Source organism: Zeugodacus cucurbitae, chromosome 3 (genome assembly GCF_028554725.1).
Source record: "Zeugodacus cucurbitae isolate PBARC_wt_2022May chromosome 3, idZeuCucr1.2, whole genome shotgun sequence".
In the NCBI taxonomy this organism is placed as follows: Eukaryota; Metazoa; Arthropoda; class Insecta; order Diptera; family Tephritidae; genus Zeugodacus; species Zeugodacus cucurbitae.
Window position 1 is genome coordinate 66,818,323 of NC_071668.1, and position 24,728 is coordinate 66,843,050.

Sequence of the window (24,728 nt, forward strand, 5' to 3'; positions counted from 1 at the left end):
TCGGATAATCCAAATAATTTGCTTACAATCTGTGGTATTGTGAAGAGATATTTTAAAGAACAGAAGCTGTAATTTCCGTAAGTTACGTTAATTATCGAGATTCTATTCGAAAAAGCTAACGAGGTTGACAGAAACATCCATAAAATCTTTGTAAGAAATATGCCGTTGCCATAGTGCAGTTTCAAAGGCTTTCAACTAGAAATATGATTCTTTATTGGCGTAGACACTGGTTATGGCCCCTCCTTTTGAGTGTTTGGAGCCAATAGGAAATCCCAAGTTCAGGCAGGTCTTCTCCACCCGGACTTTCTGTTTTCTACCAGCAGGTAGTGCATTGCACACTTTCAAAGCTGGATTGTTTTCGTCCATTCAGACAACATGAGCTAGCCAGTGTAGCCGCTGTTTTTTTAATTCGTTGATCTCTCTATGTCGTCGTATAACACATACAGCCATCATTCCATCGTCTGCGGTATTCGCCGTTGCCAATGCATTGGAACATTGCAATGTTCAAAAGGCGTGAGATCCAAGTGGCGAATGCTCTGACAGTTTGTTTGATGACAGGAGATATTTCGTCTTGTCCTCCTTCACGACCAGACTCATTCGCTTCGTCTGGGAAAAGCAGAACTAACGGCGCGGTTGTTGCTTCCAATGAAGCTTATAGAAGATTGTGCCTTCTCTATTAAGTTCTGCGGCACTTTTATTTTATCCAGCAATAGATTGATCGAACGGCTCGGAGAAGTTAATATACTTCCATATTAATTCGAATAGAAATCTCGATTCCTTTTGCAAGGGAAACTCGAGTCATGAGGAAACAGGACTCCGAGATATGTTTTTAAATATACCTATAATGGTAGTCTTCAAACGAATAGAAATAATGGTCCACCCCCTTAAGTAGGTCGCTCTATCATCCAAAGGTTTGCCATCTCAGCCTATCTTGAAAACTCTAGGACTAAATATGTATGGTCTAGATCTGTTAAAGGAACTAAAACAAACTCACAAAGAAGCGAAGATGTGTCCTTGCTCTCTTCGTATCGCTTCCCGTCTATCTGACAAATGATCTTCCAAAGGTTTGACATAGCAGTCTGTCTTAAGAATATTCTAGGGCTCAATATATAGCGTCTATATCTGTTTAGATCAGTCACTTTAAGCTCTCTAACTATGGTTTATACAAATCTTTCTGGAACTCACCTGCCCATCGATAAATTGCACATTCCCCAGCAACAAAACAGCGGCAAGTACACGCACCACATCCAAGAATGGTATACCCAAAATGCCCAAACAAGTCTTCCATGCCTGAAAGCGTGCGGCATCCTCCTGTTCATTCTGTACAATATCACCACTTTGTAGATAACGTAAATTCGCCGGCGAATAACCCTCCAAATTCAATTTGATACGTTCCTCTCTGCTCAGACCAGCCAGCATTTGATAGAAGATATGATAGTTCTTCTCCTTCGGCAACGGACGTATGACACGTGTTTGATCCAAAAAGTAACAGTGTATCTTAGTGCGGTAGAGAGCGCCATCAGTGACTTGCACCTCAATAAATTGGCCAATGCGACTGGATTCCGAATTAGTGGTGGTCTTGGCGGAACCCAAAGAACGTAGCACCGTAAAAGCGGCAGCCAAATGCTTAAAAGCATCCGTTTCCGGACCACCACCAGCGACAGCGAAGAGCTGACGCAACAGCAGCATAGAACAGTGCGTCTTACCAGCACCCGAAGTGCCGGAGAGTATGATAGCTTGCGGATAACCGGTCTCCGTTTGCTGACGCACAGCTTCCTGCACGATTTTGTTCAATTGCGGCGCCAATGGTAGTGAGCGGGTTGAGGTGAGTGTGAGTGGATTACCAACATCGCGATAGGGATTGATGGACAGCAGTATGGGGCCAACGTTAGTCTGCAAGTGGTGGGAAGAATTTATATTTAATGGTTATTAAAGTGAGGTTAGTGAGGAATTTCATGACTTACAAAGTAGCAATTGTCGTTGAAGCGCGCCTGCAATGTGCGCATCACTGCATCTTCGGTCAGTGGACCGGGCAGATGTATGAGATCCTCAATCTCACGCGGCTGCTTGTGTGCACCGCCACTGCCAACATTGTTGTTGTTGTTATGGCCAACACTGCTGTGGTGTATTTGTAGGCTACCCAAATAGTTGTTGCTCACATTGCGTTGCTCCACATTTGTACTGTTATAACCGAAAGGTGCGACAATATTGCTGAAACTGCTGCCATGACTGGCGCTCAATTGCTTCTGAGCGATCGGTATGAAGGGTGGCAAATTATGGCTTAGGTGTTGGACATGTGCGCCAATGTTGGCTGTGGAGCGCATTGGAAGCGTATGCGAGTTATGTTGTTGTTGTTGCGGCTGATGCTGTTGTTGTTGTTGCTGGTGGTGGTGGTGATGGTGTGACTGTTGATGTTGTTGATGATGTGGTTGCTGTTGCTGCTGCTGTATCGTTGACGGTAATGGGTGTGGTATGGAAGTGTTGCGTGTGGAAACAATGCCCGCAGCAGCGCCGGACGTCAACGACGCTGTATTGCCGGCGGAAATTGTTGAATTATGTGGCAACGTGTGGCTAAAGCTGTGCAAATGTGACTAATGCGGCGAAAGCAGACGAAACAAAGAAAAAAAAAAACAAAAACAACGAACACTTATAAGTATATTTGTAATTGCAGGTAATTACAGAGCAATTTTCTATAAACAGCAAATTGTCTTGTCAACGCCGGCGATTACAACGCCGCTGACTCACCTTGTTTGTGCTGTTGTTGTTGCTGTTATTATTGTTGTTAATGTGCGTAAATGCGCTGTTGGTGCTGTTGACGTTATTGCATGATGTCAAGGATACATTGTTGTTGCTGTTGTTGTTGCTATTGCAATTGCCGCTATTAGATTTGTTAATTGCGTTGTTATTGTTATTGTTATTACTGCTATTGCCACCGAGTGTGGGAATTAGCGTTGAGTGTGATAATTGCAATTGTTGTTGCTGCTGCTGGTGCTGTTGCAAGCTGTTATTATTAATGCAATTTGTTGTTGTTGTTGTATTATTATTGCTAAGTTGATGCGTGCTGTTGTGTAGATTCGGTGTGGATGCATGCAAATTGACGCCGGTTAGGCCAGCTGTGTTGTTGACATGTTGCTGTTGTTGTTGTTGCTGTTGGTGCTGTTGTAGATTACTCACCGTTGTGACATTGCAATTGGAGGTGTTATTATGGCTATTGTTGTTGTTGTTGTTGCTATTGTTATTATTATTGTTGCTGTTGCTGTTGTTTTGTTGTTGTTGTCCTTGTCCAACATGCAACCGATTGCGTAGGGTGACTAACTCAGTGCTGAGGCTCTTGAGGCGCTGCTGCAAGTGCACGGCTTCATTGGATGAGGATGCGTCTGCAGGAGATATAAACAGAGAACTTGGTTAATTTATAGGTTAAAAAAAAGTTATAAAAATACAAACAAATTTAAAAAATTAAACTTTTAAAATATTCTTCGATAACGTTAGAGAACTCTATATTTGTGAGTCGTTTTGAAAGCGAGAGCTCGCAATGGTAACAATAAGCTTAATCAATTAGTAAAGTCGCAAACTCAATATCATGTGAACTTCTCGGTGGGTTAGGTTAGGTTAAATGATCAGTTCAAGGTCGCATATAATTTGGTTATGGCTCGTCACATGGTGAATTATGAGAAAAAAATTATGATTTTCAATTATGGATCAAACTAATGTGGTACTACAAGTAAATTTGTCAGCAGCAATCTTAATAACTGAAAAGAGTGTTCATCACTCCTGGTCACTCGATTTTATTGTTTAACAGGGCGATTATAGTGATCTTCCATCTTAACGAAACAAATTTTCCTCAACGATTGACCTTTTGCTTCAAAATAATCCTCAGTCTCATCTATATCTTCCAAATGACCATAGACTTGAGGTCTGGGGATCAGAATAAGTCGCAGTGGACAGATTTTTCCTCAACGATTGACCTTTTGCTTCAAAATAATCCTCAGTCTCGTCTATATCTTCCAAATGACCATACCCTTGAGGTCTGGGGATCAGAATAAGTTGCTGTGGACAGATTCCCAGATAGCTTTACAAAACATACATCCCTCTAGATGTTGTATCTTACGAAATCAATGGTCTAGTTCGGCATATGTGAAATATGTGACTTATGAAGGTTGGATCTAATTCCAAATCATACCAACTATTCACTCTGTCTAATCGTCCTGAAAATTATTTTTTCAATATATACCGAATTTTTGACGCCGCCTAATTTGCCCAAATTAACTATTCAATATCTTTTATGATAATGATCCTAATTAAATGTGTATGTTTTGATCTTGGTAGATAGTACACCTATGACCTTTTTCTCCAACAAATATACAACCCCTATTGCGAGCATCGACTGGCAGTAGATAATCGACAACTAAGCGTTTGTCGACTGCAGGTGTTATTGCAATTCAGTCGATTAGTTGCTCAACCATGCCAAAATATAAACGACTCACTCGACTGGAGTCTATTCTACTGCCAGTCGACACTCGCAATAGGTCGACACTCAATCGAACCAAACGACGATGTTCAAGAACTAACAGATGCAATGAAAATTCATAATTTTTTAAGGATGCGATGTAGAGAATATTAAGGAGTAGCTGAACTGCATTAACGAAGACCCTGGATTCTTAACACTAATTGATGAAGAAAGTATGAACAATTAGTACAGTAAAGGGAAAGGGGAATTCATCTGAAGAGGTATACTGATATATACGGTAAATGAATGAGAAAAAATTTGTTTATGTAATCTTAATATATATTCAGTGTCCGAGTGTATGTTCCGAATGAACTCAAAAACGAGTCAACTGATATTCGTGAAAGTTGGTATATACATGTAATTTGGTCCAACGTAGAGGATAGGATAGTTATTATTCATGGTTATCTAATGTATCGCCGCAGAAACGCGGATAATGATGGTCATACATATAAAATGAGAACTTCAAATTCTAACCAATTAGAAATTGACAATCAATGGGTAGTACCATACTCACCACTACTCTCCAAAACGTACAAGGCTCATTTTAATGTTGAGCTTTGCAGTTCTGTCAAATCCATCAAGTATATTTGCAAGTACGTTCATAAGGGCAGTGATTTGGCCGTATTTGGAGTACAAAATATAGACGAAAATGATGAAATAGCATGCTACATTAGCAGCAATGAAGCTATCTGGCGCATACTTAGCTTCCTCATACACCATAGAGAACCTGTTATTCAACATCTTGCAGTGCATCTCTAAATTGTTATCTTTCATTCTTACGAAACTGCGGACAGCACATTCTGCTTTTAATCTACTATTAGATATTCATAACAATCCAAATGCAATGTGTAATATCAAAAAAAGAAGCGGAATGGCAGCAGTGTTACGGAAGACTTCGATCATAATTTGGGATGAGTGTACTATGGCTCATAAGCATTCACTCGAAGCATTAAATAGGAATATGCAGGATTTAAACAATAGTGACAGACTTTTCGGTGGTACTATTTTATTACTATCTGGTGATTTCCGGCAAACGTTGCCAGTTATTCCTCGCTCTACTTTTGCAGATGAAGTTAATGCATGTCTAAAACAATCAATTTTATGGAGAAATGTTGAAACACTCAGACTGACAAAAATCATGCGAGTATAACTCCAAAATGATCCAACAGCACAAGAATTTTCTAAGCAATTACTGGATCTTGGAAACGGTGAAATAGAATTTCATCAAGAATTTCATTTCTCAACATATTAGATTGCCAGATAATTTCTGTACTGTTGTTCAAACCAACAAGTAAGGAAAGGCTAAGTTCGGGTGCAACCGAACATTTTACACTCGCAATTTATTGATATATGTGACCTGGTCTACGGAAAGGGGGCTTAGGTGTCAAAAAATCAATTTTCACTTTTAATTGATTCGGATGGAAGATGAGAGTTGTTTATTTTTAACAGCTGTTTCCCAGAAAACTAGTTTTCGCACGTTAGCTCCCTTTTCGTAGAGCAGGTCACACATTTTTATTAAGATAACACACAATTTGACCCAATTTGAAAATCTTATAATTAGGTATATGAGAGGTAGGGGAAGTTACACTATTAGAAGAAAAATATGTCCTCTAAATTAAATAAAGATACCTGAGAGATTTACCGAACTTTTCGATGAAAAATTACCATAGGACACTGAATTCTTCATATTCGGTATTCGGAGCTTTGAAAAGTAATAGTCCGTTTTCGACAATTTTTTCACAAGTGATGCCACAGATCATATACAGTATTTGTGTAAAGTTTTATTTCGCTATCTTTATTGGTTCCTTATGTATATATTAAAAAGTGAAGGAATGAGATGGAGTTCAAAATTAAGTTACATGGGAAGTTGTCGTGGTTGTGAACCGATTTCATCCATTTTCCACACGTGTCATCACGGTGCCAAGAAAATAATATATACCGAATTACATTCGAATCGGTCGAGTAGTTCCTGAGATATGGTTTTTGACCTATAAATGGGCGATGCCACGCCCATTTTCTTTGGTTAAAAAAATATGAGTACAACTCCCTTCTGCTATTTCTTCTGCAAAATGTAGTGTCTCTGACGTTTTTCGTTAGTTAGTTAACCCACTTTTAGTAATTTTCAACCTAACCTTTGTATGGGAGGTGGGCGTGGTTATTATCCGATTTTAACTATTTTCATGGTGTGTGGTGGGGTACGTAAGGGAACCGACTGCAGAAAGTTTGGTTTATATAGCGTAATTGGTTTGCGAGTTAAATACAAATAACCGATTTGTGGGCGGGACCACGCCCACCTCCCCAAAAAAATTACATCCAAATATGCCCCTTCATAGTGTGATCCTTCATACCAAATTTTATTTCCATAGCTTTATTTATGGCTTAGTTATGGCACTTTATGTGTTTTTGGTTTTCGTCATTTTGTGGGCGTGGCAATGGTCCGATTCCGCTTATTTTCGAACTTAACCTTCTTATGGTGCCAAGGAATATTTGTGCCAAGTTTCGTCAAGATATCTTAATTTTTACTCAAGTTACAGCTTGCACAGACGGACAGACAGACATCCGGATTTGAACTTTACTCGTCACCCTGATCACTTTGGTATATATGTCCCTATATCTAACTCTTTTAGTTTTAGGTGTTACAAACAACCGTTATGTGAACAAAACTATAATACTCTCGTAGCAACTTTGTTGCGAGAGTATAAAAATGAACTGATTGAGAGTGTCTTCCCACATATACAAATAACTATTTAAACCATGACTATTTTCAAAAGCTGTCAAATATAATTGTATATCATGCAATTGACATCTGACAGTTCTCAGTTGACAGTTGCAATGCTCCACCGAAAATCATTGAACAAGTGATTCCAAAAATCAACAAATTAAATAGATGACGTGAGCGCCAATGGATAAACTCTGAACTGTTGGTCTATATACGAGTATATATATATATAATGTGTGTGTAACATGATCGCTCTCATCGAAAGAGAGATTTATAGCCACCACTTATCTACTGACATCAAACTGAACTTAAAAGCGACCGCTTATGGTAATGAGCGTCTACATCTACATATACATATCTTCATTAGCAGTTTCAAATCCGACGAGTATTTAAATTGTGTCTTGTGCCGAGTGGCAGCAGAAGTACTACGATTATGCGGAGCGCCATTTCAATAACAATAGAGACAGTGCTCAATGCTCAACGCTGATTTATGATTGGTAACTACATATGCACACCTGTTTGATTGTTTGGCTTCGAGCGGATTGAAAACTCATTTTAGATTTTCGTAAAATAAAATGACTACAAAATTTAAATAGCGATGCCTTACCAATGACAAACTTAAATTGCCTACAGCTGGTAACAACCAACTAAGCCACGAACAGGTGGAAGCTTGCTCGTGTATATACTCGCGTGATAAGCATGAAATTTTTAGTTCTACATAATTATATGCGAACTTTCCAAATTAATGAGAGAAGAAGCTTAGTAAAAAGTATAAATTTAGAAACTAAAGTTATAAGAATATAAATATTCAAATCATTCATAATACAATGCAAAGGTCGCGCGCTTGTGTGAGCGGGAAAGAGATTAAGTGTAAGCGTGAGAGAACGAGAAAGAGCGAGCGAGAGATAAGCGAGTACACAACCTAGAAAAAGTCGAACCGCTGCGCGTTCAGCTTCTTCACCTTGCTAGGCTTTGTAACCATTATTTTTGATGCGAGTCAAAACTCGCTGAACAACATACAGCGTTTGTTGTGGCTATTAAAAACACCATTTTCGGTTTGTTTGCATTAATTATAATTTTTGTGTTTTGGTATTTTCTCATCATCTTAAACAGTGTTGGTAAAATACATATACGCATGCTGGCTCTAAAAGACTGATATAGCAAATTAAATAAGTTCAGAGCAAAAACTCGAGAATTTTTGGCGCCAAGAGAAGATTCTACTATATTTTTAATGTTTTTTGGTATTATTACGAATTTGTAATATTATGGTTTTGTGAGGAATTGAGACTGTAAAGCTATATTTTGGCCGGGATAGTAGACTTTAAATAGGTAAAGTCATTAATGTACGAAACGGTGTTAAATTTTTAAGGAAAATTAGATGGACAAACAGTCATCTTCAGAAAACTTTTGGTTTATTACTGTTCCCTTAATAGTATCTAACATAAAGTTTAGGACCAATTAAACTTTTTCAAAATATCTCATGTAGTAACCCTTAATATATAATCGAGCTTCTGAGGTTGATAATTATATTATATTTTGGGAATATACTAGATCATTTGTATATCTGACAAGAACTGCATATAACATTTTTGAACTTGATAAGACAAAGTTTAAAAGTCATAACTACCACTACCTTCAGTTATCTTCTGAGAAAAATAATGGCACGCGACTTGAAAGCTTTTGTTCGAAAAACTTTGAACTAAATATACTGACTCATATTTTATCTATAATTGCAATTGCAAACAGGAAATCCTTCGACAGATCTATAACCATGCGTAAAAGTTAAGTTTATATAAAACCAAATGTCTTGGGAACAGCCTAATCTTTGGTGTGGTCCTAAAGTAGGATAAAATCCGTGGACAATATTGGATAAAGGAGAAAATTGAGAGGTTTCGTAAAAGTCCAAAGATTCAAGGCTTGCAATTGCTACAAAATAAAAGTCCAATATATTTAGATCTAAACAGTCGGATCCAAAAAATGTTTCAAAGCTCTTGTCTTGTAATATCCTTAGAACACTAGATCGCTATTGAGTGAAGTTTGGCGACTGGATCCTTTCATACCTCACTATACTAACTTTGCCATAAAAATATAAAAAGATGAGATCATAGAAATTGGGAACTCAAATAAGTTCAGTGACTCAACTCAACTATTGATCGAAATTATATACAAGCTTAAGGGTTTAGGGGTAGTCAGAGACACGAAAAAATGAGAATTTTCAGTAATATTTTTTGCTATTAACACATGTTAATTTACAAAAGTAATACTAAGGCATTTTTACACAATGTTTTGACATGAAGTCACGAAAATTTGAAAAAAAAATTATAATTTCCAAAGTTATAGCTGTCTGTGTTGACCCAGTTTCAAAACAGGTCCTTGCGGTGACAATCATAAGTCCTTGGAGACTCTAAATTCTCTCTCTAAATTCAATCGGATAAAAAATTTTGTTTTATAAATAGATAATTCTGGGCCTGATCGAAGATTTTTTTTCAAAAATTAACAAAGTGGCGGCCTCAGGAAATTTTTTGGAAATCTTTTGGTCTTAAGAAGTCGAAATTTTTGAAAAAACCTTTCGATCAGGCTTGAGTTTATTATGTGTTCTAAAAGCCGTATGAATTTCATTAAAATCTACTGAGCGGTTATCGAAGTACAGTTGTCACCAGTTCAAAAAACATAGTTTGTTGCTCCCGAACGTTAGGGAGCGCCCGACGATCTTTGTTATTTGTCGAATAACTCGAAAACTTATTATCGGATCTACTTCAAATTTTCAGAGAATATTTTTAAGATATTACACTTAACGAAAATGCAAAAACAAATTGATTTTTTGAAAATCATGACTACCCCTAACCCCTTAATAAATTTTTTTTTTACTTGGACAAGTGGATCCGGGGCTGGGTCGAACAAATTCCAAGATAAAATATCCAATTTCCGACCGAAAGTTATTCTTCAAGGACCAAATCCTAAATTAGGTCTGTAACGGTTATGTAAAAACAAATATCGTCGTTTAAGGAATGCAATTTATATACATAGCTAAAGATCAGAAAGCATATTCAAATTTTGCTTACTAAATAGTACAATAGAAATGTATTGGAGTGAAATTGAAATTTGACTATTTTTCAAACGTTTTGGTCTTATAATATCGTAATAAATATAATCATTATAATATTAATTTATGGTCCTAAGAACATTGGCAACGGCGAATACCGCAGACGATGGAACGATGAGCTGTACGAGTTATACGACGACATTGACATAGTTCAGCGAATAAAAAGACAGCGGCTACGCTGGCTAGGTCATGTTGTCCGAATGGACTAAAACACTCCAGCCCTGAAAGTGTTCGAGGCAGTACCCGCCGGAGGAAGCCGAGGAAGGGGAAGGCCTCCACTCCGTTGGAGGGACCAGGTGGAGAGCGACCTGGTTACACTTGGGATCTCCAACTGCGAAGGAGAGAGAGAGGTGGCGCACTATCGTCGATTCGGCTATAACCGGCTAACGGTTGCAACGCCAATCACATACATACAATATCAATAATCTCGAAGTACTAGTCGTATCTATTTATAAGTAAATATATTTGACAGAAAATGCTTGATATGAAGACAGTTTATATTATTAAGAAAACCCATAGAAAAACTGATTGTGATATAACAAAAAGGGTAGCACGCTTCTTCGGAATAGCACCTACTGAGGTTGGTAGGATAACGAGATCTTTTCGAGCATTGTAAAACCCAAATTACTTTAAGGTTATGGAATCAGGAAATTACGAGCGCGCTATTGTGAACTTATCACAATTTGGGACTGTGAGAGGAACTAAAATCATAGAAATAATTATTCTTCAAATACATTTTTTGTCCTCAGCAAAGAAAATCCATCAATGGTTTTATTTCTGTCACGGAAACTAAAGACCCTCAATCGTTCCGATAGCACACCAATGTTGTAATTTCACAATGGCTACTATGGCTACTTTAGATTTCAATAATATAAGTATGTATGCATATACTTAAGCACAATTTAAGTAAAAGCACAAGAAAATGTAATGAAAAGTTGAAAAGTTCCAAACATGTGAGAACCAGTTTTTTCGATATGCCACTTTTTGTGGTATAATCACTGAATTTGTTTGTATGTATAAGTGATTGTTGTATATATAAATATGAGTGAGTGTATATGTATTACTTCAAAACCAGCAAGATCAGCACCACCATCGTAACCAGTCAACAAAACTTCAACTTCGACTATGAAAATTGCCTTTTGGCACAAAAGAGAATATAACTTCAAAATAATCAAAAACAACAACAACAAAGCACAGGAAAAAAATTTAAAATTTAGCTAACAACGTAACAAACAGTCATTTGAACGGCAAAAGGCTGTAGTTAAGCAACAGCAGCAACAACCACTTACATACACCGAAATACATTTGTATGTATGTATATAACACAACAACAATAACAAGCCTTGAGGCCACTTTGTGGAATAGAAAAATCAACGAAAATAAGAAAAGCTTGTAGATGAAATACAAAAACAATGCTGTGTGGTTGTAGATATGTATGTGTGTGTGTCTGTATTTATGCCTTTCATTGTGCTGCAGATCAGAGGTGAGGGACTGCTGCTGAAGTTACTCGTAATAAATCTTTTGCTGCCGCATAAAACTCAACCGAAACGTATTTAAGCCTCGCCACGACAAGCTTACTGCGCATGTGTAGATAGATATTTAGGTACGGAGATAAATTTCAAAGAGTTTGTGTGTGTGTGGCCATTTGGTTGTGATTTGATAAATGTGTCTAAAAACAAAGGTAATCAAATCGAAAGAGTGTGAAAAAAATCAGTTATAAAAGCGTGATTCAAAACATACATATATACACACATACATACATATAGTACATATATATAAATATAGGTGAATAATATATAAATATACATATATCAATCTTTATAATAGCATTTTGAAATTCGTTTTAGCTATTGATACTAATTGTATTGAAAAGGGTCAGTGTACAAATACATATGTATGCTTTAATATTTAAACGTGTAGTATATATGTATATGTAAGTATGTATATTTGTATACTCGTATCTATTTGACTAACAATACATAATCGCATATTCCTATTCCTGTCGTGTAATGCAATTTCAAAGGTACTTCATAACTACTAACGGTATTTTTGCAGTTAATTATAACCCTCCAGAGTTCAATGCAAATTTTCCAAGAGAAAGTCATAGTTGTTGTTGGTAGGAATTCGGAGAGCTATGTATGTGAAAAAGCGCACTTAATGCTTGTGGTTTTACGGTAAAAGTAGCCACGACCAACATAAATTAAAGGAAAACTAATAATTTTCATTTAAACACATACTCTACAGCTTTAAGAAAAATATGTAATTTCAAGCAATGTAGAGAAAGGACCAATATATTTGAGTTAAATATATTAAATATATATATTGTTGATCGATGTGAGTATTATTTTTTCGCTTCTAACAATCCAATATCACATTTCAACTTCAGACCCGTCCACATATTTAATAATACCATTGAATTGCTATTTAAGTTATATATTATATATAGATCTGGATTATTGTTAAGTATTTCATATAGAATGATAGACTTTTCGAAAGCAGCGACATTAATCTAGATACATTTTGAAGAAAAGGAGAAAATGATTAAGATGGAATCCCATGTAAAAGGGTATTCAATAAGAGCCCTACACAAGTTTACAAACCGGTTTGGGATATCAACGAAATTCTTTATGGCTGGGGAAGTACATTCGAAGCCACAGGCACTTGATTTCTTTTGCATTTCCACCACGGGCATGCTTGCATAAGTCCAGACGCTGAACCCGGTTTCAACGATTTTCAATCATAAATCGGCCTATACCTCTGCAATTTTACGTTCGATATTCGTAGTAAGTTCATCAATCGTTGCTGGCTTGTTGGCATAGACCATAGACTTGACGTAGCCTCACAGCAAATAGTCTAATGGCGTCAAATCACACGACCGAGCGTTGTTTCATCCAACTAACTGAACCATTTCGTGAGATAACAAGTTCACCAGACTTGGTTTTGAATAAATCGATTGTGACATTCGCTGTTTGGCTTGTAGCGCCGTCCTATTGGAACCACTATTTTCCAAGTCCATATCATCCAATTCGAGCCAATAATATTCGATTATCATTGAAACTTAGCGATTGCCATCCACAGTAACGTGCCAGTCTTGATCCTCACGGAAGATGTACGGTCCAATGACGCTGTCGTCCCATAAACCGCACCATACCGTGATTTTTTAGGGATGCAATGTTGACTCATGGAGTACGTGTGGATTGCTGCCTAACCAATAACGCATATTTTGTTTATTGACGAAGCCATTCAGCCAGAAATGAGTCACATCATAAATGGAACGTAGCGCTCTTTAAATTGAGGCCACTGACACCGAATTTCGGTAGTAAATTTTAATAGTTTCAACTCTTTGTTGGATCGTATATATTTCCATGATGAAATGGCAAATCTTACTGAAGAGAAATGTCAAAAGACACGTCGTTTGCTGTCCCTATCGGTCTACTTTTGTAGCTACCCTATTGAAAAACCCTTTATATAAAAGCGAAGCGACCATTGCTAAATTCTTAACAGGTGAACTGGAAACTGAATAGATTAATAAATTCAAAGTATGATTTTAGATGCCATTAAAATGAAGTTTATCGAGATAGCGACTCTCGAGACTTATTTAAACCAAATACGAATTAAAAAGTTTTGCAATTATAAAATCTAAAATTTAATTTTTACTTAATAAGTAATTAGTTTGGCCTATTTATTAAAATTGTTTCTACAACACAAATTTCACGGTTTAACATAATTATAATTTAACGATTAATTTTTATTTCCTAACAATAAATTGAGGTCTCTTTTAGCAGAAGAAGTAATTAATATTAACCAAGAAAAAAGATTACACAATGTTCAATACCATTGATGTTTGATAACTAAGCCAAACGTTGAAAACATTATATACGGGATAGTTCCAGTATGTATTGCTGACTTTTTGAATTGAATTAATACATCTTTAGTTAGTTTTCGTTTCAGTAATAGCTTTTATGGAGTGAATGGTTTAAATTTTGAAAAGTTTTCCATTCATACTTTGTATCACACATATTGTCACATATTTCTCTGTCAATTCTATCAAAATCAATTATATAAGATCCCTGAAGAAGTCGTCAAGTAATGGAACTGTGACCTAAACTCTGTTGAGAGATGGAAGTAGCTCAGAGAGTGGGTTTGGAATAACGAATTGGCCAAATTTTATAGAGGATAAAAAGATAATTAACTAGAATTGTAGTCATTGTTTTTACAATTTTTTCTACGACCAGTAAATAGATAGATACTTAAGTTTATTACAAGTTAGTAACAGATATTAGGTTGTCAAAACGTTTAGCCTTTTGAATTTCGCGGCTAGGCATAAAGCGCTACAAAGCTGGTATATGGCAATACCATCCTTGATAGGTCTTGACATAACCTACAAAACGACGCTAAGCATGATTAGTTTGGATATTGCGTTCAACAGTACGCCGAAATTCGCGCTATTTTAAAACTTTCGTTCGTTAAAGGCAAATCCGCTAGAGAAACGTTCCTTGAAATTAAAGCTGTTTGGGGGGATGGTACTCTATCATTTTGAACTGCGGTGTAATGGTTTCAACGATTCAGAAGGGTGAAAACGACAACCGGCGGAAGACCTGTGACGACGAATACCGATGAAATCATGGAAAGCATCGAGTTAGTCACCAAACCATTTTAAACCATCTGCAGAAGGCTGGATACACAAAAAATCTTGAGGTTTGGGTGCCATAAGATTTGACTCAAAAAAACCTTCTGGACCGAATCAACCTGCGATATGCTACTGAAACGGAACGAACTCCATTTTTGAAGCGGATAGTGACTGGCGTTGAAAAATGGATCACATACGACAATATCAAGCGAAAACGGTAGGGGTCGAAGGCTGGTGAATCGTCCCAAACAATGGCCAAACCGAGATTGCCAGGAAGGTTTTGCTGTGTGTTTGGTGGGATTCGAAGGGAATCATCCACTAAGAGCTGCTCCCATATGATCAAGCGCTTATTTCTACCATCTACTGTAAACATCTGGACCGCTTGCCAGAAGCGTCTAGAACTGGCCAACAGGAATGTTTTAGTATTCCACCAGGACAATGCCAGACCAAACACTTCGTTGATGAGTGGTGAGAAGCTACGGAAGCTCGCATGGAGGCTCCGAGGTTTTATCGCATCCACCATATAGCCCGGACATAGCGCCAAGTGATTACCACCCGTTCCTGTCCATGGTGAACACGCTTGGTGGTGTAAAGTAGAACTCAAAAGAGGCTTGTGAAAAGTGGCAGTCCGAATTCTTCGCAAATAAGGAGGGGTCTAAATGGAAACAGATTATCGAACGAAACGGCGCATATTTGTAATATGTAAATCCGATCACTGTAACACTTTGAATTGAATAAAGAGCAAAAAAGCGGAAGGGAGATATTTGACAACCTTATATTTGTTGGATGTAACCTAATAGCTAGAGCCGAAGTTCTACAAAATAGTGTGAACCTAGGCTCAACCCACACTGGATGAGTCAATACGTCTGATACGACAACATCCCGTAGCATCATATGTGACAACCCACGCCGAACAAAATGAGACAAAAACGCATGTTCGTTTGATGTGGGTTAGAGCAAAATACGTTTTTGTGTCTTATTAGTCAAAGACGTGTTTGACTAATCCGGTGACGGTTGAGCCTTACATCCAAAAAAAAGTTCTATTCGTTGTTAATCTGGGGAACTTATTCGGGGATAATTCAATTTGATTCGATTTTGTTTAACGTATCGAGTAAAGTTTGACATCAATCTCGCGAAACCGAGTCAATTCATAGAAGCGATTCATCCTACATTGGTTTCTATTGTTTGTAAAACAATCATATTGGTAAGCCCTCGGTTAAACTGGATGACGAGTGCACAGACTACCATTAGTCGTTGGTGAACGTATGGTCCATAGCACCAAATCGTTATTGGATACTGGATACTGAGTAGTTTCATATGGTGTATTCTTTACAACCAAAGAAAACAACACCAAAATATTCAAAGCATCGTATTAATCATGCACTCACCTTGCAACTTTTTCTCAGTCTCCCAAAACTTCTGCAATTCGGTGAAATATTTATCCAGAATGAAAACTTTTGACAGGCCTAATGTGGCCATCGTTGATTAACATTTGTCTTCGATGCAGCAAAATCTGTTATGAACGTTGTGAGTGTATAGAAATACAAAAGGCACAAACACACGCACGCACATAAGTATAATTTGGAGTGCAACACTCGCGAAATGCGGCTAAAATAAACTGGAAAGCAGGAATCAGGTTGTTAACTATTTTTATTTCTTTATTTTATTTTATTTTTTTGTTTTTTGCTTTTCGAATTACTGCGCAGTTGCAATTCAAAGGCTGAGAAGTTGGTTCACTGATTTTGTTGTATATGTGTGTGTGTGTGTGTGTAGTTATGTGGCAACGTCATGCTGGCGCCTTCAAATTGGGCAGTACTCAAACGGAAACGTATGGAATGAAGGAATCGCAATGGAATTCGAAAATATTCACCACAAAGCAAAGCAAAGGGCAACTACAATGGATGGATGGCACACAGCACCATGTTGTTGCAAGTGTGCAAACGGGAATAAGCGAAAAAGTAAATATGTACGCGAGCTGGAAGAACGCGCGCGCCTGTGCTTAGCTAACTTTACGCGAGACGCGATGCGACGCGGCAGCGAATTCAAATGTTGCGGATAACACCGAAATGTGGCACATTGACGTTGCACAGAACAGGTTTAGGCAGTGTAAGTTGGGTTTGTATATATTTATATGTTGTTGTATATGGTTGAAAATTGGCGGCGAAGCAGCTAGTCAACGGGTTTTTACGATGGCGCGCGGGTGGCGGCGCGGTAGTTGCCCAAAACTGTATCTATTACTTGCAATGCGCCTGAAATGCCAGCAATGTTGCAGCATCAATGTATGGTTGTTGAATTTATATTTTTTGTTGTTGTTTTTATTTTTTAGCATTTCATATTATTTGTTGTTGTTTTTTTTTATTGTTTTATGTTTAAGTTGTTGTTTTTATTCTTTTTGTTTTATGTTTTGTTGTTGTTGTTGTTGTTTTTATTTTTCCGTATTTTATATCATTTGTTGTTGTTTTTATTTTTTATCATTTTATATTATTTGTTGTTGTTTTTATTTTTATTGTTTTATGTTTAAGTTGTTGTTTTTATTCTTTTTGTTTTATGTTTAGTTGTTGTTGTTGTTTTCATTTTTCAGTATTTTATATTATTTGTTGTTGTTTTTATTTTTATTGTTTTATGTTTAAATTGTTGTTTTTATTCTTTTGTTTTATGTTTAAATTGTTGTTTTTATTCTTTTTGTTTTATGTTTTGTTGTTGTTGTTGTTGTTTTTATTTATTTTTTTATTTTTTATATATTTGTTGTTGTTTTTTTTTATTTTTTTTTGTGTTTTTATGTTTTATATTTTTGTTGTTGATTTTTTTATTATTCTTGTTGTTGTAATTATATATCTTTGGTGTTGTTGTTGTTTTTAATTTTTTTTGTGGTTTGTTATTTGCATTTCTTATTGTTTTATGTTACCTTTGTTGTTGTAAATATATATTTTCCGTGTTGTTATTATACAGTTCTTGTGTTGTTGTTGTTATTTTTGCTTTTCTTTCTTTATTGTTTTTGTTGCTTCGCTGCTCCAACTTCTTTACGCGACGCAAGAATTTATGCATTTATGGCCATAAAGTGTTGCCGCACAACAAGTGATACTGATACACCAACAAGAACAACAACACAAACACACCTATACAAACACCAACACCAACACCAACACCAACTTGCAACCTGGCGTGCGAAACACAACACAACGAAATGCACGTCAACAACCAAAATAGAAGCGGCGCAGTAAAAATTTGAGTGAAAAAAAACAACAAAACAAAACAAATAAGCCTAGTGGCAGACGCAGATTTAGGCAGCGAGAAGCACACATATATATTATATATAGATACATATATATGTATATATGGCATATACATATATTATATGGCATATCGCAGCGTCTGGCTGTTTGTGGTCTTCCACGAATATTTCATTTGATTGCTTTAATTCTGATGATTTTTCGTTGCGTTTTTTATTGTTGTTGTTGTTTTTCTTTTACTTTACTTTCAACATGCTTTCTTATTTTTGTATTATTTTGAGATTTTTTTTATTTTTTTTTTATAATTTTTTTATTGTTTTTATATTTTTTCTTTAACACGTTGCTTTGTCTCCGCTGTTGCATTAGTCGTTTGTTGTTATTGTTGTATTTTCATACAAATATACATATTTTTGTACAACACTTTTTCAGAACTGGTAACTTGCTCGACGGCTCAAATGCGCTGCCACCGTCACTGCTGTTGTTGCTGCTGCCGCTGATCAGCAAGTCAGCCCAATCAACGGATACACACTACACACACACACACTTATACACATAAAGACAGCCAGTTGCACAGGCGCATAGCCATTATGAACACTTCTTAGCTGGCGTGTTGGCCTCACCGCCACACAGCGTTCAACGAAATGGGTATACACAAGCACTTTACATACTACATACATACAAACACTTTTTTTTCGTGGCCAGCTAATGGCATTGTGGCTATATGCAAAGTGCTATATACATATATATACTTTTAGATTTTATATTTTTTCAAAATTTTATTATTAAAGTTTTTTTTATTTCACAAATTCACACCTACAATTAGCTTTTCGTATACTTCTAGCGCACTATTTTTTGCTTGCAAGCAGCTATTTTTGTCACTTTACATATATTTATATACATATAGAATTCTTTTTTTTGGTTGTTGTTGTTGTTTCACAACATTTAGTCTTCACGTCCGCAAAATCTTTTATAACTTAACACTCTCGCTGCTCTCGGTCGACTAAATGTCGCGTCCGATTGGCGCAAGTGCTCTTGTGGCAAAAACGTTTACCTGCGCGAAACAGTCAATATGCGTTGTTGTTGTGGCCATAGTAGTAGCAAACAGGTCGCGCATGCGCATTGTGCGCTCACAGCAACACCTGAGCAAGCACACAGACACATACACACAACTAAACATACACACAAACATAGCATATCAACAGTCGCAAACAATACAAGCCAATTTGTGTTAAAGTGCTCAGAGAGCCGCTCTCTATTGCTACAGCTAGTCTCCAATAGTCATTGCCGCTCTCAAAATTGTTTGTTTGTTGCACGTGTTGTGCTATTGAATCAGCTGTAATTATTATGTTATTATGAAATTCTTACTAAGCTGGGATTGGAGCTTCATGGCAAGCGCCTATAAATATGCAACTATATTTGGTTAACTGCTTACAGTGTTGCTAATGTCTTGATTAGTAGTAACGTAGCGTTGCGTAACGTCGGGAATTTCAACGTTTCTAGTTCTAGTCACATGGAAATATCAATTTAAACATATACACATTTCGAGATGTGGCTTCCTCACTAAAGATCGAATATAATTTAAGGGCACAGATTATGAGGGCACCATGTCGAAGGCCTTGAAAAAAAACTGACAATTATGACGCTTTTTTCCCATTTGATCCTGACGCTGGAGCTGAAAGGGATTATCCAGGCCGACACCTAGCCAATAGAATTAGCCCTATGGGTATTTGATGTTACTTTTCAAAAATTCACTAAATTGCGAACCAATATGGTGGACACATTTTAAAAATTTGTAATATTGCAATCGCCCGAAAACCCCCGAATAATGAGTTTCGAGCGAATCCGTTGAAGTTTTAAAAATAGCGTCGGGCATATGGCGTATCTACATTTGGAATTTTGAAAAAATCGACACCTCATTCGTCATCAGCGTCCCGGAAACCACCGAATAGCGAGTTTCAAGCGAATCCGATGAGTTTTAAAAACTCTGTCCGTCATATTGGTTATGTCAAAACCCTGAACTGATGAGGTTGAATGGACCTCAGAATCGGACCCTAAGAACATAAGACACACATAGTAAGACGTCCAGGGACCACTGTACTGTCTTCCAAGCAGAGGTCACTGCGATCAAAGTAACAGTGGACGCACCGTATGGTGACCCTGAACTGATGAGGTTGAATGGACCTCAGAATCGGACCCTAAGAACATAAGACACACATAGTAAGACGTCCAGGGACCACTGTACTGTCTTCCAAGCAGAGGTCACTGCGATCAAAGTAACAGTGGACGCACCGTATGGTGACCTCTTTTAGAGAGGTATGTATTCACTCCGACAGCAGAGCGGCAACACTGGCATTGGAATCGATGACAGTACGCTCTGGGCTAGTAAAGGTGTGTCTTAGATCCTTATCAATAGCTTCCAGCTATTTTGCGATCCGACTAGTGTGGGTACCAGGTCACCGCGGGATCGTTGGTAACTCCATCTCAGCGCGATCATTGGTGTACTTACTGGACATTGTCCAATGCGTACCCATGCGGTGAGACTTGGGATCGTGGCAAAGCTGTATGGAGGAAGGCGAGATGGAATCATCTAAGCATTTCCTTCTACATTGTCCAGCTTTTGCCAGACTGAGGTTGAAACACCTCGGAACGCTCTTTTTCGGCGATCCTAGCGAATTGGCTAGAATCGATATTAGGCGTCTTAAGAAATTTGTACCGGATTCCAAGTGTTTTGCTGAATCTTAAAGGTCTTTGGTCCACAGGAAGTTTTATTGGTACCACAATGGACAGATTTTGCAGAGATCTCCCTACAAACCTTACCTAACCTAATCTAAGACGTCCAGGTCATGACAAAAATTTTTTTTGTGTGGCTGTGTAATTCTACTATGAGGCACTGCCATCAAAATCAAGTATCACGTGAACTTACGTCTTAATCTATCCATCCAATTATATAAGCATCGAACATAATAGTTTGGATGAACGTATTACAGCTTACTTACATACAGACACAGTTCAAATTACGACAAAGAAAATGAGACTAATTATATTTCATAATCCACGCCGTTGAGTAAACAGCTTAAATGCTAAACTAAAACAATAACGCCTGTTACTTGCCTACTTGTCATCTATAAAAACAACGGTCGCACTGTAGTATGCTTGACTTCCATCCTTGACAAACCACCAGGCTTCTACAATAGTACAGTTCAATGCTCATCACTACGGCTCAACCCACACCGGTTTTGTGAAATCGTCTTTGACTAATAAGACACAAAAACGTATTTTGCTCTAGCCCAAACATAGCGAACATACGTTTTTGTCTCATCACATATGAAGTTATGAGATGTTGTCGTATCAGACAAGAAAATACGTATTAATTAATCCAATGTAGGTTGACCCTAAGAAACGCACTCAGGCAGTGCTAATGTACTATGGATAATCCTTTCCCTACCGTAGTTTATAGAGGTATCACAGTTAATTCCGCCTCTTAACAATAGGCTCAACAACATAGTTCTCGACGAACGTTTCGTCTTCTTCGATAAAAGACAACGAAGTGCCGAGGGCTTATCCAACTTTCAATGCCGAGGGTTGAATATATGTCACTGTTGGCAGTCATAACTTCGAAATCGTAGATAATTTCGTATACCTGGGAACCAGTATAAACAACACCAACAATGTCAGCCACGAAATCCAGAACCACTCTTGTCAACAGGTAGCACCTGAGTAGGCTCAGGTTGGACTGAGTAGGCATTTCAGAAGTGAAGTCCTCTCTCGGCGAACCAAAATCAAACTCTACAAGTCGCTCATCATTCCCGTCCTGCTTTATGGTGCAAAAGCTTGGACGATGTCAAAATCAGTTGAGACGACACTAGGAGTTTTCGAGAGGAAAATTTTGCGCAAGATTTATGGTCCTAAGAACATTGGCAACAGCGAATACCGCAGACGATGGAACGATGAGCTGTACGAGTTATACGACGACATTGACATAGTTCAGCGAATAAAATGACAGCGTCTACGCTGGCTAGGTCATGTTGTCCGAATGGACGAAAACGCTCCAGCTCTGAAATTGTTCGATGCCGAACCCGCCGGAGTAAGCCGAGGAAGGGGAAGGCCTCCACTCCTTTGGAGGGACCAGGTGGAGAGCGACCTAGTTACACTTGGAATCTCCAATTCGCGCCGAACTGCGAAGGAAAGAGATCCGGCTATAACCGGCTAAACGGTTCAACGGTAATCACATACATACATATATGTACATATGTATATGATTCTACAACTGCAAAATATAGATGGGACTTTATTCTAAACACTTTGTCTAAGTCGAACGAACTCAAAAATCAGGAGAAAAGTATTACTATGGCGATTAGTTGATTATAATAAATGAGAAATCTTAACATATTCGCTAAAACAAAATAGCTAAAGCTCGGCATAGAAACTACTTACAACCAAACCATTTTCCAAACACTTTCGATTCGAATTACACACATCTTTCTGTAAATTAATTGGCAGTCATGGCATAGCTAATGACAAAGAAAAAAAAAACTAACCAACTGGCAATAACATTAACGCGAACAACAAAAACGTGGTGAGAATTTCAGCACGTTGTTGCAATTAAAATACTTCAACGATATCATTGTTGCTGTTGTTCTAAATATTCGACACGCGATCGTATTGCACTTACCCGTTGTTGTTGCTGTTATTGCTGTTGTTGGCGTTTCAGTTACATTGCGCGCTTTCTTGCGTTTTACCAGCGGCAATGTATAAAGATTTCGCAATTCTACATTTTGTCGCTGCACCGTCGCCTCATCGGATTTTATTGTCACCGCAACGGTCTCTGCTGTTGTTGTATTTGTTGCAATCACAGACGGTTTAACATCAGCCACAGTCGCTGGTTGTTCACATGCAATCGTTGTTGTTGTTGTTGTCACATTCTTTGGTTTAGTTGGTTGCAATAGAGCGGCAGCGCTGCAACGAGGAAAAAAATTAAAAATTATTTTCGGTTAAAATTGTTATTTGTACGAGATCACCTCAATGCCTGTTGGTATTGACAGAAAAAGTCCGGACGTATACGATGACGACGCAGGAAATTATCGCAAACGACACGCAGCATATCGGCATTTGCCGTTAGCCGCGGAACACTTTGCGGACCAATGGGGCTGTCGCTGCTGCTGCTGCGACTGTTGCGTAGACTTTCATCAGTCGCTTCAGCCGCTTCGCTTTGCCGCACAGCAGGTTGTTTTTGTGGTGAGAATTCTGCACTTTGCGGCAAAATGTCGCCCAAAGTGTCGAGTATATTGTTGAAGAAACCCGAAGTGCTATAAGGAAATGAGATAACACCGCCACTGCTAATGCTGCTGTCGCCGCTGCATTCAGCGCTGCCACTGCGACTGGTCGTCTCGGCGCTGCCGGCAAGTGAGTCATTGCGATGTCGTTGATTAGTCGCCGACTGCTTAACTTTGCTTTTGACACTTTTACTTTTATTCGTTTTCTGATCATTTATTGAATTTGCGGTTGTCTGCAGTGCCTTTTGCTGGCTGTCTTCTGCTACAGTTGCAGGCTCTATGTGTTCGTCGTAAGTCTCATCCGGCAGCAACATATCATTTTGCGTGCGACATTTACCGTAACACTATTTATAACAAATCTATTTGAAGATAAATGTAATTAATATTCGTTAGGAAATTGCGTGCTAAATGAGAGTTTATAAATTTGATTGGAGAAAAATAGGTTATATAAAAGAAACACATTCCATAGCAAGCAGGGAGTAAGGAACGTAGGCACAAAATGAAACGCTTGACTGCCATTAACAGTTAAAGCTCATAAATCCCTTGGGAAATTAAGCTAAATTGCACTACGACCCAATGAACCATTTCAGAGAACATCCATTAGAACAAACATTTAGTCACTATAAAAATATGCCCAACCATCTCGTCGAATCCACCTACTAACTAGTATTGACCCGTGACGATATCCCTGAAGTTACCAACACCGTGGTCGACACAATACTCCCGTTGAATCTTCTACAAAGGTGCCGACTGGTAATAGATACCACAGCAGTCCACTTGTAGCAGTCGAGAGGTTTGCAGCTGAGGTCGGGCTTTATCGGTGGGTGGAGCCCTAATAGCATTGCATTCAAACGTGAGGACTTACTATGGCAAGAGATACAAAGAAGAGCTGGATCAAGGTGTCATGCGACCCATGCTGAGGAATTGCGGAGGCTAAGTAGTTTCTTGTGAAAGTACATTCGATACCATTATGAATGGAACTCGATTTCTTTTGCATGGCCAGCACGGGCACGCTTCCAGAAGTCCAAACAAGCATAAATCGGCCGATACTGCTGTTTCACGTTCGATATTCGCCGTACATATTGTCCAAGTCCATATCATCCAATTCGAGCCAAAAATATTCGGTTATCATTGACCGGTAGAGATTGACCCCAGCAGTAATATGCCGGTCTTGTTCATCACGGAAAAAGTACAGCCCAATGACGCCATCGGCACATAAACCGCACCAAACCGAAATTTTTTCTTAATGCAATGGTCATGGAGTAC

The 24,728-nt window shown here is 38.0% G+C and overlaps 1 protein-coding gene across 7 annotated transcripts in view; it reads right to left on the bottom strand.

Annotated features, from left to right (window-relative positions):
- Positions 1 to 24,728, bottom strand: part of LOC105208526 (myosin-G heavy chain) — a 71,082-nt gene that overhangs the window by 16,716 nt on the left and 29,638 nt on the right. For 2 of the 7 annotated variants that reach the window (XM_054226873.1, XM_029037928.2), the window contains exons 3-7: positions 23,208 to 23,821; positions 22,862 to 23,145; positions 2,746 to 3,377; positions 1,965 to 2,591; positions 1,186 to 1,893 (exon numbers count right to left, since the gene is read on the bottom strand). In XM_054226873.1, the coding sequence (XP_054082848.1) occupies positions 1,186 to 1,893; positions 1,965 to 2,591; positions 2,746 to 3,377; positions 22,862 to 23,145; positions 23,208 to 23,776 (2,820 nt within the window). In that variant the 5' untranslated portion in view covers positions 23,777 to 23,821. The other 5 variants (XM_054226872.1, XM_054226876.1, XM_054226874.1 and 2 more) reach the window with 5 other exon arrangements.